Raw genomic sequence first — 13840 nt, forward strand, 5'->3', positions numbered from 1 at the left:
TAGATAATAAATAATTATTATTGTAAATAAGGTTATTATTATAAAAAACAATCAACAGTTGGTGAAAATGGACTGTTTGTGGAAGGAGGGTGGCAGTGGGAATTTCAGTGGCGGAGACGTTTGATACTTCAACGGGAAAAAGAGTGGGAAAATGAATTAGCAGAATTAGTTGGTGGGGTGGAGTTGCAGTCAAATATACCCGATATGTGGCTATGGAAATGTGATCCATCAAAGGCTTTTACTGTAAAATCAGCATATTTTTGGCTGCATTCCTTTTTTTTCTGCAGGGAATGTTTTGGAGACAATTTTAAAACAAAGTTTTCGATGCATTTGGAAGGTAAAAGCTCCAAAGAAAACTATTGTTTTTGCTTGGCAATTATTGTTGAATTCACTACCAGTTCGAGCAAGTTTAGCAAGGCGTGGTATTCCTGTTAGTAATGTTTTTTGCGCTTTATGTAATAATGAGGCAGAGAACGTTTGTCATCTTTTCTTCCACTGCAGAATTTCATGTAAAATCTGGTATTTGGTTCTTCGTTGGCTTGGTATTTCAGCGTGCTTACCTAATGCTTTGGATGAATTATTGCTAAGTATGGATGGATTTGCATGTGTGAAGAAGCAGGGAAGGATATTCACAACTATTTGGATTTCTGTTATATGGAGTTTATGGCTTCTTAGGAACCGTATTATTTTTAATGATGGGGTGTTGGATATAATGGAAATTGTGGAGGCCATTAAATATCGATCTTGGAAATGGTTGTCTGTGGATTTGAAGAGAGATCAATTATTGTATGTTAATTGGCTTATGGATCCTATTTCTTGTATCAAGTGTGTATCCTAGTTCTGTAATTTGTAAACAGGGTGGAGTAGCATAACACTATTCGTAACTTTTTCTATTTCTCAACATTTCTGTATTTGGGTTTGGCACCCCTAGTGCCTCCTTAATACAAATTTCTCTTAGCTGATCAAAAAAAAAAATAAGGTTATTATATAGGTAATTATTTATAAGCGTAAAATATATTTTATATTGAGATTTAATAATAATAGAAAAGCTCAAAAAAAAAAAATGAAAAACTTATCCTATCCGTTATTTGAAGTTAGTTCGTGGGGTTATCATGGCATCCGCCTGAGTGTATCAGAAATGGCCACTGCTCCTCTCATTCCCGTTTCCTCTTCCTCTTCCTGGTTACCGCGCCTCTCTTCTCCTTTCAAGGTTTTTTTTTTTTTTTTTCCTCTTTTATTTCTAATTCTTCTTAGTCTCTATCTGTTTTCATGAATTTGGACGTTGCAGGGAACAGTGAAAACCTTGGAGGCAAAACCATGTCTGAAGATTCAGCGAGCAAGACCCCTGGTTTTGGTGGTCAATAAGGTTGCCTCTGCCCCCGTGGCAGCAGCCAGTGTGGGCGTTCGGTTTCGGCTGGACAATTTGGGCCCCCAACCGGGTTCGAGAAAGAAGGCTAAGAGAAAGGGTAGAGGAATATCGGCAGGGCAAGGGGCAAGTTGTGGTTTTGGGATGAGGGGTCAGAAATCTCGATCTGGGCCTGGCGTTATGAAGGGTTTCGAAGGTGGCCAGATGCCACTCTATCGACGAATCCCCAAACTCAGAGGAATTGCAGGAGGTAATGCATCAATTCATTCACAATACTCTCCTTTTAATGTCCTATCCTATCATTATTACCAAAACGAAAATTGTCACTCAATTGTAACTTACTTCTACTTTACTATGTTCGACTCTAATACTTACTGCCATAGTAATTCATTCAACTCTAGACAGAACAGAAGACTCACTTTGCCTCTTTCTTGTTAGAGTGTCTCTTAAGATGAACTTAACCGGAAGCATTTTTTTTTTAAGATTTTAGAGAAACTAAATGGGAGATAACTTTTACAAATTAGCTTTTGTATAAACCAATTTTAGAATATAGAAAAGTTTATGTCATTTTTTTTTTAAATTTTTTTGTTTAGAAGTATTTCTAGAGAAATTTATCTAAACTGACACAAAGTGTAATGCTATACTAGAGATCTCCTTGCCCTGTAAGGAAAAACTTATTGGAGAAAAATATATAATAAAAAAAAAAAAGTTAAATAAGTTTTTCCATAAGTTAAAATAGTTTTAGTCTATTTGGATAAACTTCTCTACAAACACTTTTAGGAAGAAAAAAATGAAGAAAACTTGAAATAAATTCCTCCATAACTAAAACTAACTCATGCATAAGTTGAAAATAAGATTTTGGAGAAGCTAATAGAAAAGAACTTATACAAATTAACTTGCATAAGCTAAATTTAGCTTATGTAGAAGCCTTTTTGATTTTCCCCTTATTTTTAGGGTTTCTAAAGAAATTTATCTCAATAGAATTTATGTAGAAGTTCTCTCATATTCGGTTTTTGAAAAACTTATTTTTAACTTATGTATAAGATAGGTTTAACTGATGAAAGAATTTATTTTATTTTTTCTTTCTAAAAGTGTTTTTGAAGAAATTAATCCAATTAGATCATCATCAAGCTCCAACACCCAAATTTCTTTTCCTTGGACGTTCTTATTTCAAACATCTTTACTAATTATGTTCCCCTTTATCTATGATACTATTGTATATTTCTTTCTTCTCCTATTTCCTTCCATAATTTTGTTTCGAAAGTTAGTATTTTGTGAAATGCTTCTCTTCTATTCTTCTCTATATGTTCTCTCTTAATTTGTTTAGTTCAGGCTAGTGCAGTTGTCTCTATTGGAACTATTTTTTTATGTTCCTTTTTCTTCCTTTTATTTTCACAAGGTATGCATGCGGGATTGCCCAAATATGTCCATGTAAATCTGAGAGACATAGAGGATGCTAAATTTCAAGAAGGGGACGAGGTGTCTCTAGAGACACTGAAGCAGAAAGGTGTGATTAACCCATCTGGAAGAGAAAGGAGACTTCCTTTGAAGGTACATATTACTTTGTTGATTTAATGATGTCTAAATTTCATCCTTAGCAATTGCGTGTTGTGTTCGACCTTGCTTCTCCAAGATCGATTTCCCGATAATTAAGGTATTAATGAATTATGAATGATGATTGACTATTAACCACAAATGAGGATGCTAGATTTTCCTAGCAGTAGGGCTAACTACCAAAAGGGACCATTTTTCAGAATCCCCTGGTCTTCTGTGAATAAAGTTACTTCCTGTAAATTCTTTGAGGTTCTTTCATCTTGGTCTGGTGCTCAAGTTTATCTGCACTTTTGGGCATGTGTGATATGTATGTAATATCAAGCATATAATATTTAGGTCTCAGTGATTTGAAGCCATAAATATGTAAATCCTTCTCATTTGTATTATGAACACCACAAATCATGTATACATATATTTTAGCATTTAATTTTCTCAATTTAAAGACTGTATTTGGATTGTCGATCTTCTAATTCTTTTATCCATCAGGGATAAATTAGTTTATGGTTAGTGGTTTTATTTTTTATTGTCAGTACTTCCCTTTAAAACGTACTACCTTATGATGATTTTTCAAGCAATAACCACCTTGCAGCCTACAGTTCAGGAGGCAAGTATTAGAAGTTATTTATTTCCTTTTTCCATATATTTATGATGTTCCTTTGTTTTCCATGCAACAAAAGGTGCTGGCCTTTTTCCATATCTTTATTCCAGAGGCCAAACGCTAGATTTCTTTTTCTGTTGAAAATCATCTTTGTTGGAGAAGCAATGAGATGTAATTGCATTTTTGTAGGACAGTAAGTGTGCAGTAGAGTCTTTAAATGATCATTTTCGACCAAAAATAGAAGTTAATTGGGTAGATAAACTGCACTCTACATTGACATTGATTTCAATAAGCTTTTCAAAATGAAGGATGCTGCTTGAAATGATCATAGTACTTAATATCTGTAAGGATATTAAGGGGTTGAAACTTGAAATTTTAGCTAGCACTGGCCAATGACCGCTACTTGGAGCATTATGCATCTGTTGGTTAAATTTTACTGTATTCATTCTTTACGAATGCATTTCTGGTTTCCCAGCCATGCTGGGAAACTTGTCAGTATATTATGTTTAAGCTAGCCTTCTAATTCTATCTATCCATCCAGTGCATTGAACATTTAAAACCCTACAATTTCGGTCTTGATGGATATTGTGCCTTTTTGGTTTCAGATTTTGGGTGAAGGAGAACTGAGCAAGAAGTTGACACTAAAAGCCCGTGCTTTTTCCACGTCAGCGAAGGAGAAACTTGAGAATGTTGGTTGTTCCCTCACTGTGCTTCCTGGCCGCAAGAAATGGGTTAAGCCATCAGTGTCTAAAAACCTTGCCCGTGCTGAAGAATACTTTGCCAAGAAGCGCGCCGCAGCTGCTACTGAGTCAGTTTCGGCTTGAAATTGAACCACTTGAGTGTCATCACATTTAGAAATCTTCAAGAATGGAAGAGAGTGATTTCTTTAGGAACTACTTCACATATTTGTCGTTCTTCAGATATCTCTCTGGTTCATCTAGTTGTTGTGTTACTTAAGGCATTAATTCATTCTTCTTTTTACATTGAATGGTGTTCTAGTGCTGCTTCCAAACTAAAATTAGTGTGGTATAACTCATTACATTTTGTTCAGACATCACCAGAATGTTTTGAAAAAAGATGTAAATTTTGGTTTGCCAATATTTGCTGGAAACCTTTGGTAATAGCGTGCTTAGTTCTATAACAAGGCAACAACAAGTTTTAATTAAATAGGTGTAATTGGTATAAAAAAAAATTGCTAGTTTATTGTTTAAGGTCGACACTGAAAGTTCCTCGTTCTGCCCATGTTTCCTTATCCAGTGAAGTAAATACCAACCCTATGCGTTACGGAGAAACTACTTCACTGACTATTGACTGTGTCACAAGACAAGTTGACAGTTGCAACATGAGAGCTGTTGATTCCTTCCGAATCTAGATGACTTGCTTCCTTTTTCTACATTCCTTTTTCTTTATCATCGAATAAAAATCTTGCAAATTGAAAAAAATATGGTGCTATACAACTAAGTATTAACATATTTCCCTTTTTCTTTTTGTGGTCGTTTTACAGCTTTGATTGACTTTGCTTGTTAGACAAACTACGCAATCCTCGTAAAGTGGAAGAACTAGGATTTAAATGGTCAACAAAATTTATCAATTTGGGATGTCAAATCATTGTTTGCTTACCCTATGCCTTTATAGTGGATGTCAAGCACTTGAAAATAAACTATTATTGTTGACGCTAAGACACGCACTAGATTTTTTCGCCAAACTTGCTTACGTCAACAAAATGATTCTGTAATGCTAAGCATGGGCATCGTGTTTGTAATGCTTCCCCATTAGTTTTGATTTTGGATCTATTCCTCTTAAAGCCACTGCCAAAAGCAAATGCAACATGGTGGTTGTGTGAACACCACTTGATTTTGGGACCAAAGCGTGCCAATTCTTTCAAACCAAAATTGTCCTTTTCATCAAACCGTAAGACTAACTTGGACACCCTCAAATATATTTAATGAAGAATATGTTGATGCCAGAAGGTAAACCACGTCAAGGGGCATTTTTTAATCTTTTTAATAAAAGAATCATATGTAATAAACTTTACCGATGATTAAGGACAATAATTTTCTAAATCTGGACAGTTAATAGAGAATATGATTGCACATCTTTACTCCGATGGAAATATTGTGTGTCCCACTGCTTTGGAGGCATAGATGCAAGAAAAGATATGTCTCTTGGTTTCTCAATAATTATTTCATTTCTTCATCAACATGTCCTCTTCTATCATCTTTTCTTAATTTTAACAATTTATTTATATATAATTTTTATGAACATATCATCTGCCCAAAATCTACAACATTAGGGAATGGATTGACTGACAAATCCTTAGCAAATCGCAACAAATATATCTAACCATTAACTCATGATATGTATTTTATGTATATGCCATATGTTTCGTTGCCAGTTTGAGGTCAAAATTCGAATAGCTCAAAAGTCACTGCTTCACAATATTTCGTCGTCTTTATTACGAGCATATCACATATGACACACGGAACTCTGACCTCTTCAACTTATTTCCATCTCCTCTTTTTTCAATTTCTCTCTCTCTCTCTCTCTCTTTTATTATTTATTTATCATCTGTTCATCCTCTTTTCATTCTTTCTGTTCTTTGACTTTTGGTTTTTCTTCGAAAGAAGCATGGGGAGAGGAGATAATCTAATTTGGACATATAACAAGAGGTAGAGGAGCATGCCTTCAAGATTGCCTTCATGTACTTTGAAAATATTTCTATTTTGTTAACCAATTAAAATTTATTTTATGACTTTTAAAGTGATTATTAAAAATTAACAAGTTTGTTATACACGACAATTATGATTAAATAATAATATAAAAATTATACTATTAGTGCATTCTAATATTATTAATAATGAATCATAAAAATAAAATAAAATAAATAATGTTCAAAAATAAAATAATTATTCAAATGTATTTATTAACATTTATAAAATAAGACCAAAATTAAAAATATCAGGAAAATATAAAAAGCAGAATACTTCAATGAATTTTATTATTGTATACTTTTATTTAAAATTAATATGTAATAAAGTAAGTATCTTTATAAAATATTACGCTTTCGTTGCTATTTACTTAAAAAAATATAAACTTGAAATTTTTAAAAATTTGAAAAATATGAAATGTTAAGAAAAATGTAAACAACAATAAAGCTATATCTTCATTGATTTTCTTAAAACAAAAATTTAAGAAAATTACATATGAAAAATTTATCTAAAGAATTTTGAGTAAACATTTTCTTAATTTTTATATAATATTGTTAAAACATTCCATTAAATAATTGAAAATAAAATATAATAATTATTATATAATAATAAAATATATAATAAATAGTTTCTTAGTCAAATGAAGCTTTTATATACTTGAAACAAATGTTTATGGATTATATTATATAATATACTTAAAACAAATCATGGAGGTTAAAAATAATATAGGACATCTAGAGTGTAATGAGTGTTTGTTTGAGAGGTGTGAAGAGTAATTATAGAATATATTGATATATAATCAAATATGATTAACTAATTAAGATTTAAAGTTATTTAATAGGTAATTTTTTAAAATACTTAATATAATTGCGTTGTTAGATCTTGAATTCGAATCTATTAATTAAAAGTAAAATAATTTGGGCTTAGAAAAATTGGGAGTTTAATAAGATGGGGAGTGAATCACGATTCCAAAATCCAAATAGCGAAGACGAAGAGAAGAATATTAAATTGAAATAGTGAGAAATTGTAAGAAGATGCGATGGAGTAGAATAAATAGTCCCCTCTTCTGTCACAAGTCACAAGAATGGCAGGGCGAGGGCCGGTCCTCTTCAAAGTTTCAGTTTGCCGACCTTGGATCCTAAATCTCCGAGAGGCTGCCACGTGTAGGGACGAGGTTAAACGACGTGCGTTGCGAAACGCTCCACCATACAAGACTCATTCTCATTCCCCACGGGATGCCTTGATATTTAAGTATTTTAATTTTAATATTCTAACCATATTTTAGTATTTTACTGTGTGAGAAAGAGAAAGGTTAGAGCCATGTTATATATCGCGGGAGGCACCGCCCGCATGAATTAACCATACAATATTAAAAAAATCTTCTCCAAAATTCAATTATTATAATAATAAGATAAATATAAAGCAAGGATAGTGTGGTTGGAACTCGATCGTAGTTCATTCTTCTCCTTTACTTTTTCTCTCTCTCCTCTTCTTCTTTCAATTCAATTCTTTTTGTTCACAACCTCTATACAGTTTAATCAAACCCAACCTCACAGGTTCGTACTACTGCTACTACCACTTTCTTTCTCTCAGATCTCTCTTCTCGCAACCTTTTTCCTTTCTTTCTTTTTCAAAAAAATGTAAACCAACACCTTCCTTTTCCAGATCTGCCTCAAATTGTGTTTGTCTCAATTTATGTTATAATTTGTGTTTGTGTTTGTGTTGTGTGAATGATTCTATTTCTATGGTTTTAGTTAGATCTGCTGGTGAGGTGTGTAGCTAGCTATGATAGGAGCTAGGTGGTGGAGATTTGAGAAACTCTAGGCGTAATTATAATTTAATTATGTTATTAGGTTTTTGAATTTTACTAGATCTTAGCCTTCAGCTGTCTAAATAGTTATTTTATTCACGCACGTTTACGATCTGTGTTAGAAGATTATAATACTGAAATGGTTTTGACACGCTTGATTTGTTTATTCCTTTTAGTTTTTGAATTTTTGTTCTACAACATAATAATTTTCCGCTTCTTCTATATGTGTGTTGGTGAACAGGTTTTAGTCACTAATTAAAATATATAGATAGAAATCCAAGGAAGAAGATGAAGCAGTTTTCCATCCAAAACGTCGTCGTTCCATCCCACGAAGAGAATAGCGTCGTTTGCCCCAAGCCCCGCCGCCTCGGCCTCTTCAACTTCGCCGCCAACGAACACCCTGTCAGACCCTTCCGGTGGCATCTAAGGTATTGTTAAATTGTTCTTCTTATTTAAATTATAATATTATTGGTAGTATTATTATTAAGCTTTGCGTACTTTTGTTTCTCTGCAGTTGCCAGGTTGAACCATGTGATTCAAACTCGTCTGGCTCAAATCCTTTGGACAACATACTCTCCAAGGTACTCCTGTGTTTCATATTTTCTTTTTTGATTGTGAATGGTATGATTTAGGTTAATTTGTTGATTCCTGATGAAGGTTGTGCTTAGATCGAATTGTTCTTGTGTATGGATGGGTTTGCAGGAGAGTGATTTTGATGTAGAGCAATCGTGGCCAGTGGTAGCCTCGCCGCCCCCATTTTTCTGCGGGTCGCCGCCGAGCAGAGTAGCTAACCCTTTGATTCAGGATGCTCGATTTGGGGAAGAGAATTTTTCCCCGCTCTCACCACCGTCGTGGGCGGTGGCTCCGGCTGCTGTGTCGGGTCTGCCACCGTCTCCCTCTTCCTCAGCAAGGAAGGGAGGGTGTGTTCGAGCCAATTTTGGTAACAATCCATCTGTGAGAATTGAGGGGTTTGATTGCCTTGACAGGGACAGGCGAAATTGCAGCATCCCTGCTCTGGCCTAGAACCCTTCTCTCTCTCACACACACGGCTTTGATATTATTAGGATTCAGTTCACAACATAAACATAACCACAGAAGATGAGCCTTCATACCATACCTACGGAAAGAGTAATTTTGGATGCTTGAGTCTAGAGGAGAACATGAAATTTTATCTTGTGGATGTTTGTAAATATGTTCAGTTAAAGGGTCAGTGTATGTAAATGTCCATAGTGTGTCTTGTGTAGGGAAATATGTGTGGCTCGCAAATAATGATAGAGGGCTAATTTGGGTGTTAGATTTCACCCGGGCCCTATGTTTAGTGTTTAAGGAAATACCATTCTCTTCTTTGTAAGTAGAAAGTCTTTAGAGGATGGGAATATTTCATTTTGAATTTCTTTTCGGGTCTTTGAATTGTAACTAGCGGCATAAGAATATGAAAATCTGTACAAAGTTCATGGGTCTTTTGTAATGTGAACAGCATCACTGCGTAAAAGAAAAGCTGGTTTTGTCGGAAAAGAATGATGTTATCTGATTGAATTCTTTAAAATTCTGTGTCTGATCGCGTGCTTTGCTTATGCTTTACGCGAAAGATAAAAGAATGATGTGAATAGAATTGGGGATGATGAGGGCAGAGCGTCATTTATAGTAACACAATTTTGGATTTTTTCTTGTCTTCTTGCGGAGATACAAAGAAAAGAGGTTTGATGGCGGTCCCATTCGTCTAACCTGTTAGATTAGATCGCTCATCGTGGGGTGTTCATATTCTCTTCAGTCCACGCGCTTGTGTTGTGCTTATTTATTTTGTGGGTGTTTGTGTGGTCACAGATCCGTTGGAATCTGTTGACCTCGTGCTTAACGCAACGGTTTGTTTTGGTTTAAAGCATGGAGAGGAACGCCTTGTTAGATAGATTTTTGTAGTTGGTTGGGGAATATTTATAATAGTCATCTAACAATTTCATTTTTATTAAAATATAAAGTATTTTTTTAATAAAGTGCAATAATTTTTTTCTGGGTTTATCTAATCAGTACTTATAAATTCAAGAATAAATATCAAAGTTATACTATTTTATTTTATTTTATTTTTACTGAAATAGACATGTTTCATTTTCCACAGCATAGAATCCACAATACATGATGGAATATAATTAAAAGTTATAGGGACCAGTCATAGTCTCATAGATGTAGCCACCGCAAGAATAGGAGAAATCGCATTATATTGTCTCCTTACAAATTAAAGTAAAATTAAAGGAGTTTCCTCCAATTCCCTGCATTCATAGGTCTTAGCTCTGGCCCAAATTTGGAGACGTTGGCGTTAAATGCTATCAACCACCTTTTTAGAAATCAACTCAAATACAACCTCTGCCAACTCTTTGGCCCAATAGACTGCATACAGTAATCGACCAAGAGCCAAGGATTTTCCTCTTGCACCCCATAAACACCCCATGTTTATGTAAATTTCCTAAATTATCTTTACATCAAAGATGCTTTTTAAAATACGCAGTTCGGAACACCTATTGTGGGACAATATTTTTTGGAGAACTCATTTCGGAACAAAAGTTGTTTCAAAAAACGTTTCAAAACAGGTGTTTTAGAACAATTTAATTTTTTTGGATTACGCAATCAAGAAGGATGTTACTCTCTTCTCTAACATGATATCTGTATGAAGTTATCAACACATGGAATTTGAAAGGCACCACATTAATCTGAAGGCAAAAAACAAGTTGGAAAAGGTGATGAATGGGGCACTACAGATTTCAACACTACGATCTGTATGCACCTAACACGGACTTGTCGATGGTGATGCTGAACACGAACATTTGTGTCGCCACGAGCCTCTTGGTGGGAACGTGGCTGGACATTATTTTCTCCAAGAAACCCTCCGTTATTGGAGTCGTTCAGGGCATAATAATTGGCTTTGTTTGCATCCCTCCGAAGGTTCTTGGCCTCCTACTTTCGGAATGAGTTGTGGGTTAGGGAAGCTCGATGGGAAAGAAAATGCTACCTCCAACCTTTGATATAATATAAGATTTAAATGACTAATTCACAGACTAAGAAAGCCAGTTATTTTTTTTTATTAAAATCAAGAAAATATGTCTTATATTTTTACAATTACTCTTAAATTAATGAGATATTTAAATATATTTTTTTTGTTTTTACATTTTAAAGACAAAATTAAGAAAATATGTGAAAATTAGGTAAAAAAATAAATGTAAGTTGATATTTTAAAATTATATTTTATGTAGCTAAATTTTATGTAAAAATATATTATTTAATTTTTATTTATTGTAACTAATTATTATTTTTATTATTTATTTAAAAATAAATACATAAAAATGATATATCATGTATATAGTACGTAAATACATAATCGAATATAGTGTTCTTGTTGAATAAGATTAAAAATAAGTGACGAACGGTGTATTTTATATAGTAAGTGTTTTTGTTGAATAAGATTAAATTCACACAAATTGTTGCTCTCAAGCATTCATGTTTTTTTCAATCCTCTGCAAATTTTCTCTTTTCTTTTCTCTTCTATTTTACGGTAAATCATGTCCACCAACACATATTGTAAATAAATTTCACTTATTTGTTGAAGTCAAAAATATATTTAGTAGAAGTATTTTTTAAAGTAAAAAATTAATATTTAAAATATAATAGATTAAATCTTATAAACTATAATAAAGATTAAATTAATTTAAAAATTTGAATTTATTTTAATAAGGATGGGGTAATTATCAAATTACATCCAACATGATTTTCCTTCTTATATGGAAGACTTTTTGTAGTCGATCCCGAGTCAAATGGTATCTTCCAGAGATACCTGGCGAGCATAATTCGGATAATAGCTGTTTCCATCAACTAGTGTTAGTATGTTAGATAACCATTTGCATATCAATCAACAAAACAAAAAAGCTTTTTTGAGAATGTGAAATAAATTTTGGACAAACCTTTGTCTCTATTCATGCAACATCCCATCCCATGGTGGAATTAAATCACAGCTAGTTATAAACGTAATGATTTCAGAATGAGTATGATTAGTTCCACTAAAGCCATTTTATTTATTTCTTAACAAAACCAATTTACGAATTATAAATTTAAAAAAACTTTTGTGAAAAACAAATAGTTGAAGAGCTAATTAACACTCCTTGTTTGTTTAGATAGAAGTAAAATAAAAAATAATAATAATAAAAGTCAAAGAGAAAAGAGACATGATAAAAAAAAATTAATTTACTACTTTTATTTAAGAGAAAAAAAACATATCATGAGACTCACCGAAATACATGTTTCCTCTTGAATCATAATGAAATAGGAGGAACAATATTTATCTTTTCTCTTAAGTTTAGTAAAACTCAGTCAACTGTATTTATTTATTGGGATAATACATAAATTTTAACATTATGAGTAGTAAAATCTATAAATTAAAATATAAAAAATTAAGATATATATATATATATATATAATAGTATATAGTTCAAAATAAATAATACTAATATAAATAGTATGTTATGAAAAATATTATTTATCAAATCAATAAAATTATTATTAATAAATAATTATTAAATATAAATTTAAAAATTATATAAGGTTAATGTCGCGAGGCATAATATTTGTACCTATCTAACGACACATTAATAATTTTCTTGTATTCTGCGAACAAGAGCTCCGAGTCACAATGCAAGTGAAGAGGTATCTGTAAAAGGTATTTCAACGCTCAAGTTAAGATAAATACGAATATCGATAATAGTGATAAATGAACAGTAACCATACCTTGTTTTGTGTGACTATATATATTAACCATAATGGGTCCTATGCGTGATTGTCCTCGTACTAGTTCCATGATTTACCAAATTAGGTAATATGGTGATCGATGATTGATTATTCCTTAATCTCTTGTTATCCTTATTAGTTGTGATTATCATGCTACTCATGTCGTGTTCTCGGCCCTTTTGGCCATTGGCCGAGACGAGAGGTACGAGTCGTCGATAAAGCTCCCTTCTAATAACATACTTGGGCATCTCAACCGAGGTTGTACTTTCGGCTCTCGGTTGCCGACAAGGCTGGCACAATCTTAACAATTGGGAAATCGTCAATATACATTTCATTCGACCATAACGACTGTCATTATAACTAAGACCACGTGATCAAGGGATTAACACTTAGGTTACTGTGATCTTGGCCATATCAACAACTAATATGACCAAGACAACATGATCGAATGCCTAAAGCCGTCTCGACCATATCGACAATCGATATGACCAAGACGGAGTGACCAAATGCCTCACGCTGAAGTGAGGTGAGTTAGCGAATGACGTATAATGTGTCAGTGTCACGACACACATTGTCTCATTCCTCCCTATACAATATTTATATCTATTTTTAAAACACGGATTCTAATTTGTAAATATTAGATCATCAAAGTTAACTTTTAAGTACCCGCGCTAGATCAATGATCAAAGATGGATCGTGAACATCTTACGAATAAGGGTCACTTAAACAAAAGTCCTATAAAAAATAAAATGAAATAATCTCATTTCTACATGTTTAATGTTTCCATATGCCGAAAGAATTTGATTCTATCTAATTATTAGTTCTCGTACGAGGAAAAAATTTAATTCTAATTTTAGCATCTTGATTTCAAATAAATTATATTTGTAATTCAAGTTGGACATATTCTTTTAGTTAAAAAAAAAAAAAAAGAGTTAGACATGTATTTTAATAGGCTAAATTACTCTTTTAGTCATTATTTTTATTTAATTGATTTAATTTGATATTTTTATTATTAAATTTTTATTTAATTTTTTTAT

The 13840-nt window shown here is 32.8% G+C and overlaps 2 protein-coding genes across 3 annotated transcripts; both read left to right on the plus strand.

The window, feature by feature from the left end:
• The first annotated feature begins 1051 nt into the window (after nt 1-1051).
• RPL15 (ribosomal protein L15) lies at nt 1052-4506 on the plus strand. Its single transcript, XM_020382055.3, has 4 exons — nt 1052-1210; nt 1289-1616; nt 2766-2917; nt 4124-4506. The coding sequence occupies exons 1-4, from the start codon at nt 1064-1066 to the stop codon at nt 4340-4342; spliced, it is 846 nt and encodes a 281-aa protein (XP_020237644.3). The 5' UTR covers nt 1052-1063; the 3' UTR covers nt 4343-4506.
• A 2873-nt stretch (nt 4507-7379) lies between these two features.
• Nucleotides 7380-9554, plus strand: LOC109816901 (uncharacterized). Of its 2 annotated transcripts, none has more exons than XM_083060291.1 (4): nt 7380-7782; nt 8278-8464; nt 8551-8617; nt 8694-9554. In XM_083060291.1, exons 2-4 carry the CDS (start codon nt 8325-8327, stop codon nt 9057-9059), a joined length of 573 nt encoding a protein of 190 aa, XP_082916417.1. In that variant the 5' UTR covers nt 7380-7782; nt 8278-8324; the 3' UTR covers nt 9060-9554. The 2 variants fall into 2 exon arrangements, with proteins under 2 accessions (XP_082916417.1, XP_082916418.1); XM_083060292.1 differs by having other exon boundaries at nt 7496-7782; nt 8739-9554.
• Nucleotides 9555-13840: the final 4286 nt, after the last annotated feature.

Source organism: Cajanus cajan, chromosome 7 (genome assembly GCF_000230855.2).
Source record: "Cajanus cajan strain Asha chromosome 7, NIPB_CcT2T_4, whole genome shotgun sequence".
Lineage (NCBI taxonomy): Eukaryota > Viridiplantae > Streptophyta > Magnoliopsida > Fabales > Fabaceae > Cajanus > Cajanus cajan.